The 17,471-nt window shown below is 20.5% G+C and overlaps 2 protein-coding genes across 3 annotated transcripts in view; both read left to right on the top strand.

Annotated features, from left to right (window-relative positions):
• LOC122507615 (tyramine receptor 1) overlaps positions 1-17,471 on the top strand; it is a 118,945-nt gene that overhangs the window by 78,663 nt on the left and 22,811 nt on the right. The window lies entirely within an intron of this gene.
• LOC122507613 (protein Diedel-like) lies at positions 8,368-8,754 on the top strand. The gene has a single exon (XM_043620417.1). The coding sequence runs from the start codon at positions 8,368-8,370 to the stop codon at positions 8,752-8,754; it is 387 nt and encodes a 128-aa protein (XP_043476352.1).

Below are 17,471 nucleotides of genomic sequence, written 5' to 3'. Positions count from 1 at the left end.
TTTAGTCTTCAAAAAAATTCAATCATTTTCATAAATATTCAAATACTTCGGAAAAATTCAATTATTTTAAATACAATTTTAATTAAATTCCTAGAAAAAATTTTTAATGAAATTCTTCGAAATAACTCAATTATTTTCAAAAATTTTAAATAAATTCTTCACAGAAATTCAATTACTTTAATAGATAATAAAAATCTTCTCATGAATTCAATTATTTCCAATACAATTTTAAAAAGGTTTCTCGAAAGAAATAAAGAATTCAATTATTCTTTATAAGAATTTAAATATAAAATTCTTCCAAATAATTCAATGATTTTCGAAAATTTCATATAATTCTTTATAACAATTCAATTACTTTTAATAAATTTTAATTAAACTCCTCGATGAACTTTAAATTATTTAAAAAAATTTTAATATATAAATTTTTGGAAGTAATTCAATTATTTTCAAAAATTTTAATTTAATAAAATTCTAAATGAAATTATTTCACATTCAAACTTAAAAAAGTTACAATAATTATAGCATTTATTAAAGAAAAATTTTTTTAAATAGAACCAAAATAGAACCAAATTACTATTTAGTACCAAAATTTGTACCAAATTAGTACCTTTTATTTTACAGTGTACTATCTATTGAATTGCAAAATAAAATTAAAATGAACTAACAAAAATATTGTTATTCATTTGAATATTCAAAACTTTAGAGACATAATTTGAATAGAGAATAGGACACATTTTTACATAATAAGTTTCAAACTGTTTTTTTGAACTAAATAAAAACAAAATTACAATTAAGAAAAAAAGTAAAAAGCAAAAATACCCCAAATACCAAAGTAAAAACAAGTTGAACAATAAAATTAAATATTTTAATAACTCTTGAGGCTATAAACTTAGCAATGTATCTATCCTCCTATTAGAGTATGTAATTATATTTTGTGACACCTTTGAGAGGAGGAAGGGGGGAGATGGGGGGGGGTGACAATATTTGTCTGTAAATGTATGCATGTGGCAAACACACAGTAATACTGTCGTAAACAGTTAACATTTGAACGTAAACGTAACAGGAATTGTGCTCAAAAGCAAACCAGTTCAGAAACAGTGGAACCTAGACCACGTTATTGAAATTCCGACAGCTGTAACAATATCTCAAATGTTACAAACAGAATAATTATAACACTAGAGGGTTCTACTTCTCGTTGCGCGAAATATAATTAACGTACTTTACGTATCTTCAACACTTCTCTCTCTCTCTCTCTCTCTCTTCTCTATGTCTCATTTATACAGTAAATATTCTCAAGAGGTAGATTTTAATTAACATCAACATTTATTCGTTTTAAGGTAATTTCTGCGTTACATTCTCACTGCGATAAAAGTCAATACAAGCATTTGAAGAAACGGATTCGAAGCAATGAAAATAGCATTATGTTTCTATTTTTTTCATTTTTTATTTTTCATACTTTTGTATTTTTTGTATTTTTCATATTTTTATATTTTTTATTATTTTTATGTCTATCTATATATTTTTCTTTATACTATTAATAATAATAATAATTATAATTAATTAATATACCTAATAATTATGTATTATATTATTAACTATTATTATTTACACTATTAATTAATTAATATTTAAAAATACTTTTTTTCCATTGTTTTTTTCTTATTGTTTAAAAGATTTCAAAAAAAACATTAAAATTCTGAACAGAAATGAACGAAATATTTTTTCAATATAAGTATTTATAGAAAATAATTCATTGAAATAAAAGGTGAAGAACTAATTAAAGCATTGAAGATAAAATATTTTTATAGCTTTATCTATTGTTTACTTAAGTGAAGACTTCAACTACATTTTTAACTACATCTAGAAATTGATTTAAATCTTCCATAAAATTATTTTTATAGTAATTTTAAGAGAGAGGAAATCAATGGTCAGAAAATATTTTTACTCTTTTTAAATATTTATATTTCTTAAAAATTGATAAATTTTAAAATCCATCCGTAAATTTGCAAAAAATATGTTTTTGTATCTACAAAAAAATTACCGATCAAAAAATTGATTTTTACAATTTTTGAAGAATTTTTATTAAATTCTTGTTTTTAGGTTGAAAATGCTTAAAAAAATACCATTGTTATTCAATTATTTTTTATGGAAATTCACTTGTTTATTTTTCTAACTAATTTAAATCATAATTTTTTTATATTTCTTATTTTTAAAAATTATGTTTTGAAATTAGTTACAAAAATAAACCACTGAATTAACATATAAAAAAATTGTATAAAAATGTTATTTATAGCATTTTCAATCTAAAAACAATGTTTGTTTTTTAAAAATTATTTTTTTCATTCGGCAATTTTTTTTTTTTTGTAGTCACAAAAATCGAAAAAGTGTGAGAATATTTTCTGACCATTGATTTTCTCTCAAAAAATAATTATAGAAATAATTTTAAAGAAAATATAAATCATTTTTTTTTCATGATGTAGTCAAAAATATAGTCGAAGTTTCGTTTTAAGTATTTGGGATATTTTTATATTTCGCTTTTTTTCCTTTATTGTAATTTTATTTTTTCTGTTTCCCAAAAACCTGTTTTTTGAAGATATGCTCATAATATTAATCATTAATATTTAATAATATTTTTGTCTATTACTTATAATTTCAAAAATCAAGTTTTAAAAATTCTAAACATTCAAACGGACAAAATATTTTTTAAATATAAATTTTTAAAAATTATTCATTAAAATAAAAAATAAAAGCAAGAGTTACTATACAATTACTAAACAATTACTACAGAAATACTAAACGAATTTTAAAAAAATATTTCACAGGAATAAAAAAAATATCACATGAATAATTTAAATTTTTTTTACCAAAATTTGTTTTAATGTTAATTAAAAAAATGTTAATTGCAAAAAAAAATCAACATACTTTATTACAAAACTTAATCATACTCAATAGAAAAATTATCATTACAGAGTTTATTCGACAAAAAAAAATGTCGTAGAGATTAAATTCAGAATAAATTTTCATATAATTTTCATTTCAATAATAGTATTAAAGAGATATTTTATCAAAACACAAATGAATTATTATCGCAATTTACATTTTCATAGAGAAAAAAAGAATTCAATTATCGACAAAAGCACTTTAGAAATAGGGAAAATAAAGAACTGAATTTCAAATAATTTTGACAATCAATAATTCTAAACATATTGTGATTCTCTTCTTTTCTCATCGAAACAAATAATTCTTTTCTTCGTTAATTTTTTTATTATTGTAAATTTTTTTCAACTCTACAAACTATTTAACAAAAACATTTCAATTTATAAAGAAACATTCCCACTGTTCTCGATTTTTATATATAAATATAACAATTTTTTTTTCTTCAATTAGAAAAAAGATTTAAAGCAATAAAAGTGAAAGTTTTAAGATGCAAGAATTAAAGAAATGTATAAAAATATTAAATTTAAGCTCACTACTGTTTATGGTCATTTTCGCAACATTTCCATTAGCAAGTAATGCAGAATGTTGTCTGAAGCAATTAGTACGTTTCACAATGTCGGACAAGTCTTTGAGTTGCGATGATTTTGATGGTATTGTTGAGGGCTCGAGTTTAGGAGAAATTCTAAATCCAAATAATAATATTTATTTGGACAAAATTAGAAGAGAAAAATGTGAAATTAAAATATGTGGCGATGGTAGACCAGTAGATGAAGGAATTTATTGTGGTAAAGGACCATGCAATTTATTTGGCTGCAATTGCGAGGGTGGTTGCATTCAGGGGAATACTCTTCAAAATTTTCGAGCAATTCACGGAAAGAACGTCTACAATGTGCACTATCCTCGATGAAATATTTTGAAATCGTATCAGAATTCAGTATTTAATTATTAATTCTATCAGAATTCAGTTATTAATAATTTATTTTATCATAAATAATTATAATTAATTAATACAATTGTTCATTAAAATTAATCAATGCAGTTGTTAATTATAATTATAATTAATCAATACAAATGTTTATTCTAATTACAATTAAACAATACAAATATTAATTATAATTAATTAATAAATTTGTTAATTATAACTAATTAATATAGTTGTTGATTATAATTAATCATTACAATTGTTACTAATAATTAATTAACACAATTGTTAATTATAACGAATTAATTTAATTTCAAATTATAATTAATCAATACAGTTGTTAATCATAATTAATTATGACAATTGTTAATTATAACCAGGCCTGATTATAACTAATTAATATCATTGTTATTTGTTAATTTCAATATTCATCGAAATAAAAAAAAGTAAATTAAATCTCTGAGTATAATTTATTTCCACAATCTATTTGAGTTTAATTATTTTCAAGCAAAATTAAACTTTTAAATAATTAATTAATATACAGCAAATTTTATAGTAATTATTTTTAATATATAATTAATTATATAATAATTAATTCCAATATTTAACCAAACAAAAAAAAAATTAAATTAAATCTCAAAGTACAATTTATTTTCACAATTAACTTGAGTTCAATATTGTTAAGTAAACTTAAACTAAAAGAAATTTTTTCCAAAAGTCCAAGGAAGTAAAATAAAACTTTAAAATTAATAATTAATAAGTGATTAATTATATAATAAAAAATTTCAATATTTAGTCAAATAAAAAAAGTAAATTAAATCTCTGAGTATAATTTGTTTTCGCAATTTATTTGAGTTTAATTATTTTTAAGTTAAATTAAACTTTAAAATAATTAATTAATATATTTTATTAATTATACAATTACAACTAATAATTATAGTTAATAATATTATAGTTATTAATGATAATTAATTAATATAATATAATAATAATTAGAATTTCAAAATTCATCCAAATAAAAAAAAAGAAAATTAAGTCTCTGAGTAAAATTTATTTTCACAATTAACTTTTGAATTTATTTTTTAATAAAATTAAACTCAATGTTTAAAAAAAAATTCAAAGGGGAAAAATATTTTTAACTCTCTCGAAATGGAAAATTTCTTCTTCAAATTGAAACTAAACAGAAAAAAGGTATTTACACGTTAAAATGAAAAATACCCCCTCTTTGCTAACATCATTTATTGATATTCAATTAATAACATCAAAATTAATAATAAAAGAAAAAAAATTTCCACCATTTGCAGGATTTCTTAACAACATATTATGTCATTTAAAAAAATTCAAAATTTAAATAAGTATTTATTAAAGTTCAAATAACAAACATCCGTCTATAGAATTAAATGAAGGCGCCAAATTTTGTTTTCTCTTTCCACAAAAAAAAAATATTTTTTGCAATTAATTTCTTCAAGAAAAAATTTTTAATTAATTTATCAATTAAATTCGTTTCTAATTTTAGAACCACCAGTCGTGTTATTTAAAATCAACAAAAAAAATATCCATTTCATTAGTCGAATAATCAATTAAAAGTTGAATAAAAATTTCTTTTAAAACTTCTAAATATATCTCTTTAATAATGAAATTAAATTGAAGTATCTTAATCTTTTAACGTTATCTCCAATTAACATAAAGAACAGAAAAGGTCAATAATTCCCTTTCAACAGAAAAAAAAAATAAATATATGTCTCTTATAAATTTACACTTTTAAAAATTTCTAAGTAAACAAAAAATTTGAGTATAAATACTGCGATTAAAATTCAATAAAATTCAAAACGAAAATTTCTCTTTTAAAAGTACAGTTCTAAATATATACTAAAACAAAGGCGAAACAGAAGTTAATAAAAAATATACAACTGAAAAATTAATTAAAAAATTTGTTTTTTAATCACAAAAAAGTTTTAAAATTAACAAAAGTTAGAACTAGTTAACAAAAGTTAAAAACAATTAATAAAAATATTTCTAGAGTATTTACAAAAAATATTTCTAAAAAATCACATAAAAATGTTCAAATTGTGCCTAATTTTGACAATGGCAATTTTTGCTACATTTTTCCATTCAACTAACGCAGAATGCTGTCGTAGAAAAAATGTGCGCTACCAAATGACCGATAAGAACAAAAGTTGTAGCCATTTTGGCGGAAGTTTGGCCGATATTCGTATGGGCGATCTCGACCATCCAAGGAGTGATTTTTGCTTGGGCAAATCTGATGACAGAATATGTGAGATCTCCGTTTGTGATAATGGTGAGAAACCAAATGGTACCTATTGTGGTCGAGGAGATTGCAATTTATTTGGCTGTAATTGTGAAGGTGGTTGCATTAAGGGAGACGCACGAGAAAATTTCTTCGCTAAACATAAAAATCAAGTGCGAAGTCTCTAATTTTTGTTGTATTAATAAATTTTAATAATAGGAAAAAATTTAGTAACTAGCAAAATGTAATTGTTAAGAATAAATTAATAAATTAAAAATGGAAATTTAATATTTTATTTCACAAATTTAAAACCAATTTAATTATGGTAATAATTAATTTTAATATTAAGTAGCGGATCAACTCTTAATACCAATAAATTTTTAACCAATTTTCAACTGGGGATGAAATTAAATGGAAAAATGATCATTTAAAATAAATACAACTTTTGCCAAGATTGGCCCAAGTTTGCAAGAATAGAAAGAAAAAAGTCTCGAATATTAAATCCTAGATTCGGATTTAAATATTAGATCAATATTATAAATCTAACATTCCTAATAATTTACACGAAAAACTAGTTTCTATCTCAGAATAAAATTTAATACGGAAACAATAATTCAACATAAATTCAACCTTTGCCAAGATTGGCCCAAGTTTGCAAGACTAGAAACGAACAAGTCTCGAATATTAAATCCAATATTCCAATTTTTTTACACAAAAAAAAACAATTGTCAACTGAGAATGAAATTAAATGGGAAAACGATAATTAAAAATATAAAACTTTTGCCATGATTGACCCAAGTTTGCAAGAATAGAAAGAAAAAAGTCTCGAATATTAAATTAAAGATTCCAAATATTTTACACGAAAAAATAATTTTCAACTGAGAATGAAATTAAATATAAATCAATAATTCAACATAAATTCAACTTTTGCCAAGATTGGTTCTTGTTTGTAAGAGTAAAAACGAAGAAAAAGTTTCGGATTCAAATATTAGACCAATATTAAATCCAAGCTTCCAAGCATTTTACGCAAAAAAGACTAATTTTCAACTGAGGATAAAATTAAATATGAAAACAATATTTCAACATAAATTCAATCTTTGCCAAGATTGGCCCAAGTTTGCAAGACAGGAAACGAAAAAATCTGGAATATTAAATCCAAGATTCCAAATATTTTACATGAAAAACTAATTCTCAACTAAAAATAAAATTAAATCAACAATAATTCAAAATAAAATTAAAATAAATCTACTTTGGCCAAGATTGGCCCAAATTTGCGCAAGAGTGGAAAGATAGAAATCAACCTTAAAATTAAATATTCGACTAATTTTGCGAGGCTTAAAATTTATAAAACAAAAAAATTGTCTTTTATACAAAAAAACTCAGTAAAAAATAATTTAATACTGAAAAAAATCTAAACTGCTAGAAATAAAAAAATTTTAGAAAGTAAATAAAATCGAGAATAAAGATTTTCTTATTAAAAACCAACTCCAAAAGTAAGTTAACAAAAAAAGTGATAAAAAAAAGAAACAATAATTCTCTCGTGTGTGAAATTAATCTCTCTAATTATATTTATTATAATTCATAAATAATCACTATTATAAAACAAAATAATAAAATAATAAGTAAATAAAACTTTATTTACTAGATAAAATTATTTTTGCACATTCTTCTTTGTTGAATCAAATTTACTCATCTGCGTCATTATTATTTAAATAATAAACATTCTTTTGATTTTTAATTTTTTACATTCATTAAAAAACGTCTTCCATAAATTTGCAAATACATTATCGTAATATTCAAATCAGACAACAACAAAAAATCACTGACGTCAAAAATATGTTTCCTTTATATAAAAAAAAAACAAAAAAAAATAAATGTTTATCATAATTTATCATTTAAAAGATTTCCAGACAAAATAATATACAAAATTCAACAAAAAAAATATAATAAAACTAATTGACACATGCGATTCGAATTGAACCTCTCTCCCATTTTTTACATAATACATTTCAATAGGACCATTGTCATTTTCTTAATTATCATCTTAGGTCATTATTATTTTGTCAAAAATTCATGAAGAATATTCATGGCTAATATTAATGTCAAATATTAATTTGTCAAAAAAAAAATTGCAAGTCATATTCGAGTATAAATATTGAGGAATTTATCCAAAGAGATACAAGTGCAAAAAAAAAAAAAGATTTTTAAAAAAAGATTAAAACAAAATTTAAAAAGAAGATTATCAAGAATTAGGGAAAAAATGTTCAATTTTTCATTACTGTTCATTGTGTCGCTTGCAATATTTCCGTACGTTATAAATGCGGAATGTTGTGGAAAGACGGAGCTAAAGTTCGAACGAGTGGACACTTCACTGACTTGTCAGCATTTTGGTGGAATATTATCATCGGACAATGTGGTCATAGTACATCCGTTTTATAGATTTCCAGTTGGTCCCTACGAAAAAGCTGGCGATTGTATAATTTACGCATGTGGCGATGGAAAAAGACCTCAAGATAAAAAAACCTACTGTGGCAAAGGCTCGTGCAATATATTCGGCTGCAATTGTGATGGTGGTTGCATTCCCGGAAATGCACTAGAAAGTTTTAATGCATTACATGGAAATAAAGTGCGCAATGTGAGACGTTAATTTTTCTATTGTTGAAACTGACAAAAAAAGTGACAAAAAAAATGTTGCAATACATTTACGATTTTTTATATTCTGAAAATGATTGATTTAAATAATTACTAAATTAATTTATTAATAATTAATTAATTATTAATTAATTAATCAATAATTAAATAAATTATTAAATTAATGAAATTAATTATCTAACTAATTAAATTAATTAATTCGTTAATTAATTATTTAGCAAAATTAATTTCATTAATCAGTTAAAATTTCAACTGACTTGAATCAGTGACTGAATTTTTTTTCAAATTAGATCAAAATTTACTGATTTACAAGTAAACAAATTTTCTCGTAAAGTCAGTTTATTTTTAACTGATTCAAATGCAAAAAATCAGTCATTGATTTAAATTTAAATAAATTAAAAATTTTACTGATTTAAATTTGAAGAGTGTAGTATTAATTAATAAATTATATTAGAATTAAAATAAAAATTCGATTGTGTTTTTCAATTATCTTTTCCTGATTTTAACAAATTTCAATTACTTCAAAAAATATCAATTACCTGTTTAGAAAAATACAATTATCTTTAAAAAATAGAATTCAGATATTTTAAGAATCTAATTTTTTAGAATAATAAATAATAATTTTCAAAACTTTAATTTTTATTTGTATAACTAGTTCAATTAAAATAATTAATAATTTTCAATATAATTATAGAAAATTTCAATTATTTTTAAAAATTATCAAGTATTTCTTTAGAAAAAATTGAATTATCTTTAAAAATGGAATTGAAATATTTTAAGAACCTACTTGTTTTTTAATAAATACAAATTTTTGAAACTTCAATTTTTGAAAGACAATTTAAAAATTAATAATAATGGGAATTTTAGTTGTAATTTAATTAATAAACTCTATTCTTTTTGGAAAGTTTTTTTAGGAAGTATTTTAGGAAGTTCCAATTATTTCAACAATTATTACTTACTTTTATATAAAAATTCAATTATCTTTAAAAAAAAATTAAAATTAAATATTTCAAGAACCAAATTTTTCAGAATTGCAAATAAAACTTTTCCAAAATACATTTTTTTTAAAATACTTTGATTTGAATTTAAAACTTGTTAAAATTAACTAATTAATAAACATTTTTCATTTATATAACTAGTTCAATTAAAACAATTAATTATTTTCAATATAATTTTAGAAAATTTCAATTATTTCAAAAATTATCAAGTATTTCTTTAGAAAAATTCAATTATCTTTAAAAAATGGATTTAAAATATTTTAAGAACCTACTTTTTAAGAATAAAATAAATAAAATTTTTCAAAACTTTAAATTTTGAATTAAAAATTTTAATTTTAAACTTTCTAACATTAACTAGTTAATAAAATTTTTGAATATAATTCTTTCAAAATTGAATTATTTTTAATGAAACTTGGACCCTTTTCTACTGCTTTTTAAAATTACAAACATATGAATACTCTGTAAAATTCAATTATTTACTAATTATTAAATTGAATTCAATCAAAATTCAAAATTAAATTCTTGAAAATTAGATTCTTTTAAAATTTCTAATGAAATTCTTCGACAAAAATTACTTTCAATTCGATTTTACAAAATTTCTTTTATAAAATCTGTTAAAAATTTCAAGTATCTTTGAAAAATGGAATTAAAATTTCTCAAAAATATAAATTTTCCAAAATGTACCTATCTATTTATTTAGAAAAAAAAATTTTTTTTGAATTATTAAATATTTAATTTTTATTCATTTCTTCACAGAAATTTTCGTTATTGAAATTATCGGAAAATTTTTGTTTAAAAACTTTTTGAAAATCAAATATTTCTGAAAATTACAACTATTTTTAACTAAAATCTTTTCTCAGTTATTAATAATTTTAATAATCTTAAAGAATTCCCTGATTTTTGTTTATTATTAAGAAAAAATTTCGAATCACAATAAGAATAAATTATTTTTTGTTTATTAATAAGCAAAAGTAAATCTAGACTCAAAACAATTTATTTTATGGATAATTTAATGTCTTTGTATATTTAAAAAAAAGGTTGTTCGAGACCAAAAGCCAGAATTTTTGTAGAAATTTGTTATTTTTACAGTACTTCTAATAAAATATTCTGATATTTTACTGATTTTTCTGACCAATTTCATTTTTTAAAAATTCCCTGATTTTTCTAACCTCGGGCAAACCTGAATCTTTTTCCCCTGCACTTTGCAAAATCAAAAAAAAAAAAAAAAAAAACGATTGTCTTTTTTAATTTTTCCATCATCTTCCAAAAATCGAAAAAATTTTCTTTATAAATAATATAATAGAAGGAAAAACTATTTTAAAAAAAAATCTAATTTGATTTGTTTCAATTTAATAATAGATAATTAATTAATAATTAATAATTTGATAATAATTTAATAATAAATAAACTCTAAATTTTACGTCATATTCATTTGAAAACAAATAATTGTTAATTCAAATTGAATAATTGCTGAAAAAGCATTACAAATATACAAAGTTTCCTTGTGAGAAAAAAAACTAATTTATCAATTTCAAAATCAGAAACAAAAGAAAAAAATAACTTTTTTCTTTTCTTAAATAAAAATTCCCTTCTTTTCTTTATTTGAAAATTTTTGTTTCTCAAAATTTCTCCACAAGTTTCTAATGATACTAATTAGCGTCTGGAAACATAATCACCCGAGGAGATAATTTCACGGAAGGAGATGATGATGATGTGCGAGAATTATTAAACAAAATTTCAAACAAGCACACTATTGTCTTTCAAATTTAATGAAAATTATCATTCTCCAAAAATTCTCCCTCTAATCAAATAAATCTTGTTATATTTGACTTTCGTTAAAAGGGAGGGAAATTTCGTCTTAATAATAACTGATATAGACGCATTAATGACTAATCAATCAATTCACCAAATGGAATCACTCTATACCAGAGTCCTCTCTCGTCTCTCCAAAATCAATAGAATAGATTCAAAGATTAATTTGCCGCAAGAGTGACCATTATATTGAATCCAAAGAACCGAAGGGAATTGAAATTTTCGTGCCTATTTATTATTTATCATTTTCACTCTACAATTCACAATACACTTTCAATATTTATAACAAACAAAAAAAAAAGAGAAAAAAATAATACACTATTAAATTTCATTTTTGTCATTAAACCAAAAATAAATGTATTTGTAGAACAAACAAACAAACAAACAAACAAAAAAAAACAATGAAAAAAATAACGGTCACTGCGTGTATTATTTTAGAATGGCAATCGAATAAAGGCATTACTATCGCACTTGAATTCGAGTGGCAAATAAAAATCTGCGGTATGTCACTAATTTTCCCCGGAATTGCGATTCAGTGATTTAAGCATAAAATGGAGTTAAAATTTTATCTGCACTTTGATTCTAGAGGATTTATTTAACGCGCAGATAAACACAACAATAAAAAAAGTAAAGAACAAACAAAAAGAAAATTCAAGATAAATCTCACATATAAATGCGAAATAATAATAATTTAAAAACATTTCTCAAAAAAAAAAAAAATATTCAAAGAGAAATATTTTCTGCTGAGAATGAAATCTAGAGTGAATAACGTCAAAAGCTTACGGAAGAATTATGAAGAATTATTTATAAAACCTCGCTAATTACTATAATAGTATTAATAATAATAATAATTTGTTTAAAAACCCAAATATTAATTAATAATTTTCTATTAATTTATTGAAACCGACAAAGAAATAATAAATAATAATAATATTTAATTTCAATTAGTAATTAACAATAAAAAAATTTAAATTTTGCGTCACTATAAAATAAAGATAATCATAAAGTTTCTTAATACATAATTTAAGTTTTTAATTTTACATTCAATTATTGCAATCCAGTGATTTTTTCAATTATTTTCTAAAATTTTAACTGAAATTAATTTTTAAATCAATTCTTCTTAGCAAATTTTTAGAGAATTCAATTATTTAAATACAAAAATAAATAATTGATAGAGTAATAAATTTTTTTTTTAAATTAAATTATAATTTTATCAAAATTTTTGAAAATAATTTAATTAATTCTAAGAATTATTATAATAAAATTTTTTCAAATAATTGAATTTTTCCATGAATAAGTATTTATGAAAATAATTTAAATTTTGCAAACAAATTTTATTATTTCTGAAAATATTTAAATTCTTAGGAATAATTTTATTAAAATCATTAAAAATAATTGAATTTTTTTGAAAGAATTTTTATATAAACAATTTTTTAAATAATTGAATTCTTTCAAGGAATTTAATTACACTTGTAAATTAAAGATAATTACTTTTAAAAAAAATGAACGAAATTTATTTATTTTTTTTAGAATATTAAATTCTTATTACAACAATTATGCGTCACTGTAAATTAAAAATAATTTTAAAGTTTCTAAATGTAAAATTTAAGTTATTAATTTTACAATCAGTGATTTTTTCAATTATTTTCTAAAATTTTAACTAAAATTTTTTTAAGAATTCAATTATTTAAATACAAAAAACAAATAATTGAAAAAGTAATTAATTTTTTCTAAATTTTAATTATCATAAAGAATTTTATCAAAGTTTTTGAAGATAATTGAATTCTTTTGAAGAATTTTAATAAAAATTTTTTTAAATAAATGAATTTTTCAAGAAATATTTATGAAGAAAATTGAAATTTCACAAAACTGTAGTATTTCTGAAAATATTTCAATACTTTTAAAGAATTTTATTGAAAATAATTGAATTTTTTTCAAGAATTCTTTATAAAATTTTTAAAAATAAATAAATTCTTTCAATGAATTTAATTACAAATGTATCTACAATTAAAGATAATTACTTAAAAATTTTATTAAAATTTTATAAATTATTTATTATTTATAATTTTTAAAGATTTTTATTCCCAGCAAAATTTTTAAGTATTAAAATGTTCCTAAAGATTTTTCTAACATTCAAAGAAACGAAATTTATTTATTTTTTCTAGAAAATTAAATTCTTATTACAACAATTATGCGTCACTATTAAATGAAAATAATTATAAAGATTCTAAATGTATAATTTGAGTTCTTAATTTTCTAATCAGTGATTTTCTCAATTATTTTCTAAATTTTAACTAAAATTCATTTTTAAGTCAATTCTCATCAGTAAATTTTTTTTTAGGAATTCAATTATTTAAATAAAAAAAAATGAATAATTGAAAAAGTGATTAATTTTTTCTAAATTTGAATTATCAGAAAGAATTTTATCAAAGTTTTTGAAGATAATTGAATTTTTTCGAAGAATTTGAATAAAATTTTTTTAAATAAATGAATTTTTCAAGAAATATTTATGAGGAAAATTGAAATTCTGAAAATATTTCAATACTTTTGAGGAATTTTATTGAAGATAATTGAATTTCTTTGAAGAATTCTTTATAAAAATTTTGAAAATAATTAAATTCTTTCAAGGAGTTTAATAAAATTACAATTGTACAATTGTAAATTGTAAAATTTTGTAATTAAAGATAATTACTTTAAAATTTTATTAAAATACTATAAATCAGTTTATTATTCAAAGTTTCTAAAGATTTTTATTCCCAGTAAAATTTTTAAGTATTAAAATGTTCCTAAAGATTTTCTAAACGTCTAAATGAACGAAATTTATTTATTTCTTCTAGAAAACTAAATTTTTATTACAATTTTGCGTTCCCATAAAATAAAAATAATTATAAAGTTTCGACATAATTTAAATTTTTAATTTTACATTTAATTATTGCAATTAGTTAATTTAATGAAAATATTTTCAAAAAAAAAAATTTCGTTTGTTTGAACGTTTAAAACTTGTAGATTATACATTAAAAATTAAAGCACTTGTTTCTTATCATTTCCCATATAAATAAATTAGAAAATAAAATAGAAGCTATAATTTTCTAAAATACAAATTCAATCTAATATAAAAATAATAATTTAACAAATGGCAAATTTAAATAATCAATATTTTATTTTCATCTCCAAACATTTTATCATCTTTTTTGATAATTTTAAATAAATAAAATTAATTAAACATAACATTTAAATAATATTTAAAAGTAATTCTATAAATTATTCTATGTTAAATTATTATTCATTGAGTAAGCTATTTAATTTTGTCGATTATTGAATTACTAATAATAATAATTAATTATTTTAATTTATAATTATAATTTAATAATAATAATAATAATAATAATAATTCGATAAATAATTCTATGATAAATTATTATTTATTGAGTAAACTATTTAATTTATCGATTATTGAATTATTTATTAAAATAAATTTATCTTGCTACATTGTAGTATAAATACAACCGCACAAGCTAAAATCAACAATGTTTTTTTTTTAAATATCAAAAAAAGAAGAAGAGAAAAAAAATGTTGAAAAGTAATCTAATATTATTTACCATCACTCTATTATTATATCCGTCTCTCTATAATGCGGAATGTTGTAAATCGCACCTAGTGTCATTTACATCGAAAATTGAAGATTGTGAATATTTTAATGCAACATACAACTATTATAGAGATTCATCTTTCCAACTTCGAAGCAATAATGCAAGACATTGTGTAATTCGTCTGTGTGGCGATGGCTCACTAATAGAAGAAAGAAAATATTGTGGCAAAGGAATAAATTGCAATACTTATGGTTGTCATTGTAGTGAAGGCTGTATAAGGGGAAATGCAGCAAGAAATTTTGAAGAACTTTATAAATATGACGTATACAATGTGAATGGAAATGATGAGTAATCAACATTATTCAAAAATTCAACAAAATCAAAAGTATTTTTTTCTAATTTACAGAAGAAGGGAAACGATAAAAATCCATTAGTTTTATACCTGAATATGTAATGACTTAGAAATTGTTAATCAATTTTATAAATAAAATTCTACTACGAAGTTAATTTTTTCTTGAAATAATTTTTTTTACCCAAGTCTGAAGTAGTTCAAAATATTAGCTAATTTTTTTTTGTACCCAAGTCCGAGTTAGTTCAAAATTATTAGTTAAATGGAATTATAGTGCAACTAATTATTTGTTAATCTTGATAATTATAATATAAGGCAAAAAAGGGATATTCAATTTTTAAAAAAGTAATTCAGCTAAGAAAAGGGATTTTTCAGAATTAAGTAAAAAAATAATTAAATAGTGACGAACTATGACAAATTTAAAAAGAAATTTTGCTAAACAAATAATATATTTTTTTCTGATAATTTCTTTCAAATTAATTATCAATTCCATAAAAATACTGTGGAGCTGATTTTTTTGTTTTGTTTAATAAACAAATCACAATTTTTTAATTATTTCTTTGATAATTATATTTTACTTACAATATGTAGTTATATATATATTTCAATAATATATATATTTACTTACGAAATAAACTCGACAGAAAACATACTATGTTGTTTAACTCACCTGAAACAAAAGGAAAAGAAAGTAATTTATATTAAAATTTTTATTAAAAATATTTATTTATTTATTTATTATTATTTAATTTAAATATTGTTTAAAATGAAATAATAAATTTTTTTCTAAAATTAGTAAACTTTTGTATTACAAATTGCAATTTACCAGAATATCAATACCTTTTACTATTTTAATATTTTTTACTTTTACTAAATTATTTCCGAAGAAGACTTCTTTATAAAAATTAGAAAAATTTACTTCATAAATAGTAAAATTTACCTTAAAAATAATAATATTTCAAAATAAATTGTATCTAAAAATACAAGAATGAAGAAAATTTTTTAAATTTGTATATACCTACAAAATTAACTATTAAAATAGTAAAATTATAAAAAACTATTAAAATTATTAAAACTATTAGAAATTTAAAAATAGTACAAGTTGACAGCAATTTCAAACTTTAATTTGCAAGTAGTGAAAGTTATTTAACATTTTTTTACCTTGCATAAAAAATTTCCAAGTTCAAAAACTCTATAAAAAAAATAGAAACAAATTTTTAGGTTCCAATAAAACTAAAATTTTTCTAAACTTAGCAAAAAGTAAAAATTTTTTTCTTCAACATAACTAAAAAAAATTTTAAACTCACAAAAAAATGTCAATTTTTGTAAGTTTTTCTATTTTAGAAAAAAGGAGAAAGCATGATTTTAAGTGTGTAATAGGGGAATTATTATTCAATTTTGTTTTTAATTTTAATTAATTAAGAAAATTGATTTAGGGGAATAAGTATTACAATTTTTTTGCTGTTTATTTAAAAAAATGTTATGTATCATTTTCTATAAATAAATATAAATTTACAAAAAATATTCTAAATTTAAATTTAGAAAAGAAAATAGAATACACTTTCTTGAAACACAAACAAAATTTAATATAATAATAATCTAACAAATGATATGGAAAAAAATGGAGAAAATACTTCAACGAGGATAATTATACTTAAAACTAATTTTACGGAAAAATAATTATTGTTCACACCCGAGAGGCTACTTCCTCATTGAATATGGTTGATCATAAATAGAGCCGCTTCCTATCAGCATCCTCTCAGGATCGAGCAAGTGTCATATAAACATGATGCATATCAGATTACTTCAGTTAATCATAAGGGAGAAAGAGAGACTGAGAAAAAGATAAATAGAGAGAGAGAGAGAGAGAGAAAGAGAGAAGCCTTAATATCAAAATATTTTTAACATTTAAATTTAATAAATAAACTCTTTTCTTTTTCCCTCATTATTTAGAGATTTACTG

This window comes from Leptopilina heterotoma, unplaced genomic scaffold (genome assembly GCF_015476425.1).
Source record: "Leptopilina heterotoma isolate Lh14 unplaced genomic scaffold, ASM1547642v1 Lhet_480, whole genome shotgun sequence".
NCBI lineage: Eukaryota > Metazoa > Arthropoda > Insecta > Hymenoptera > Figitidae > Leptopilina > Leptopilina heterotoma.
This window is presented reverse-complemented; position numbering and strand designations above follow the sequence as displayed.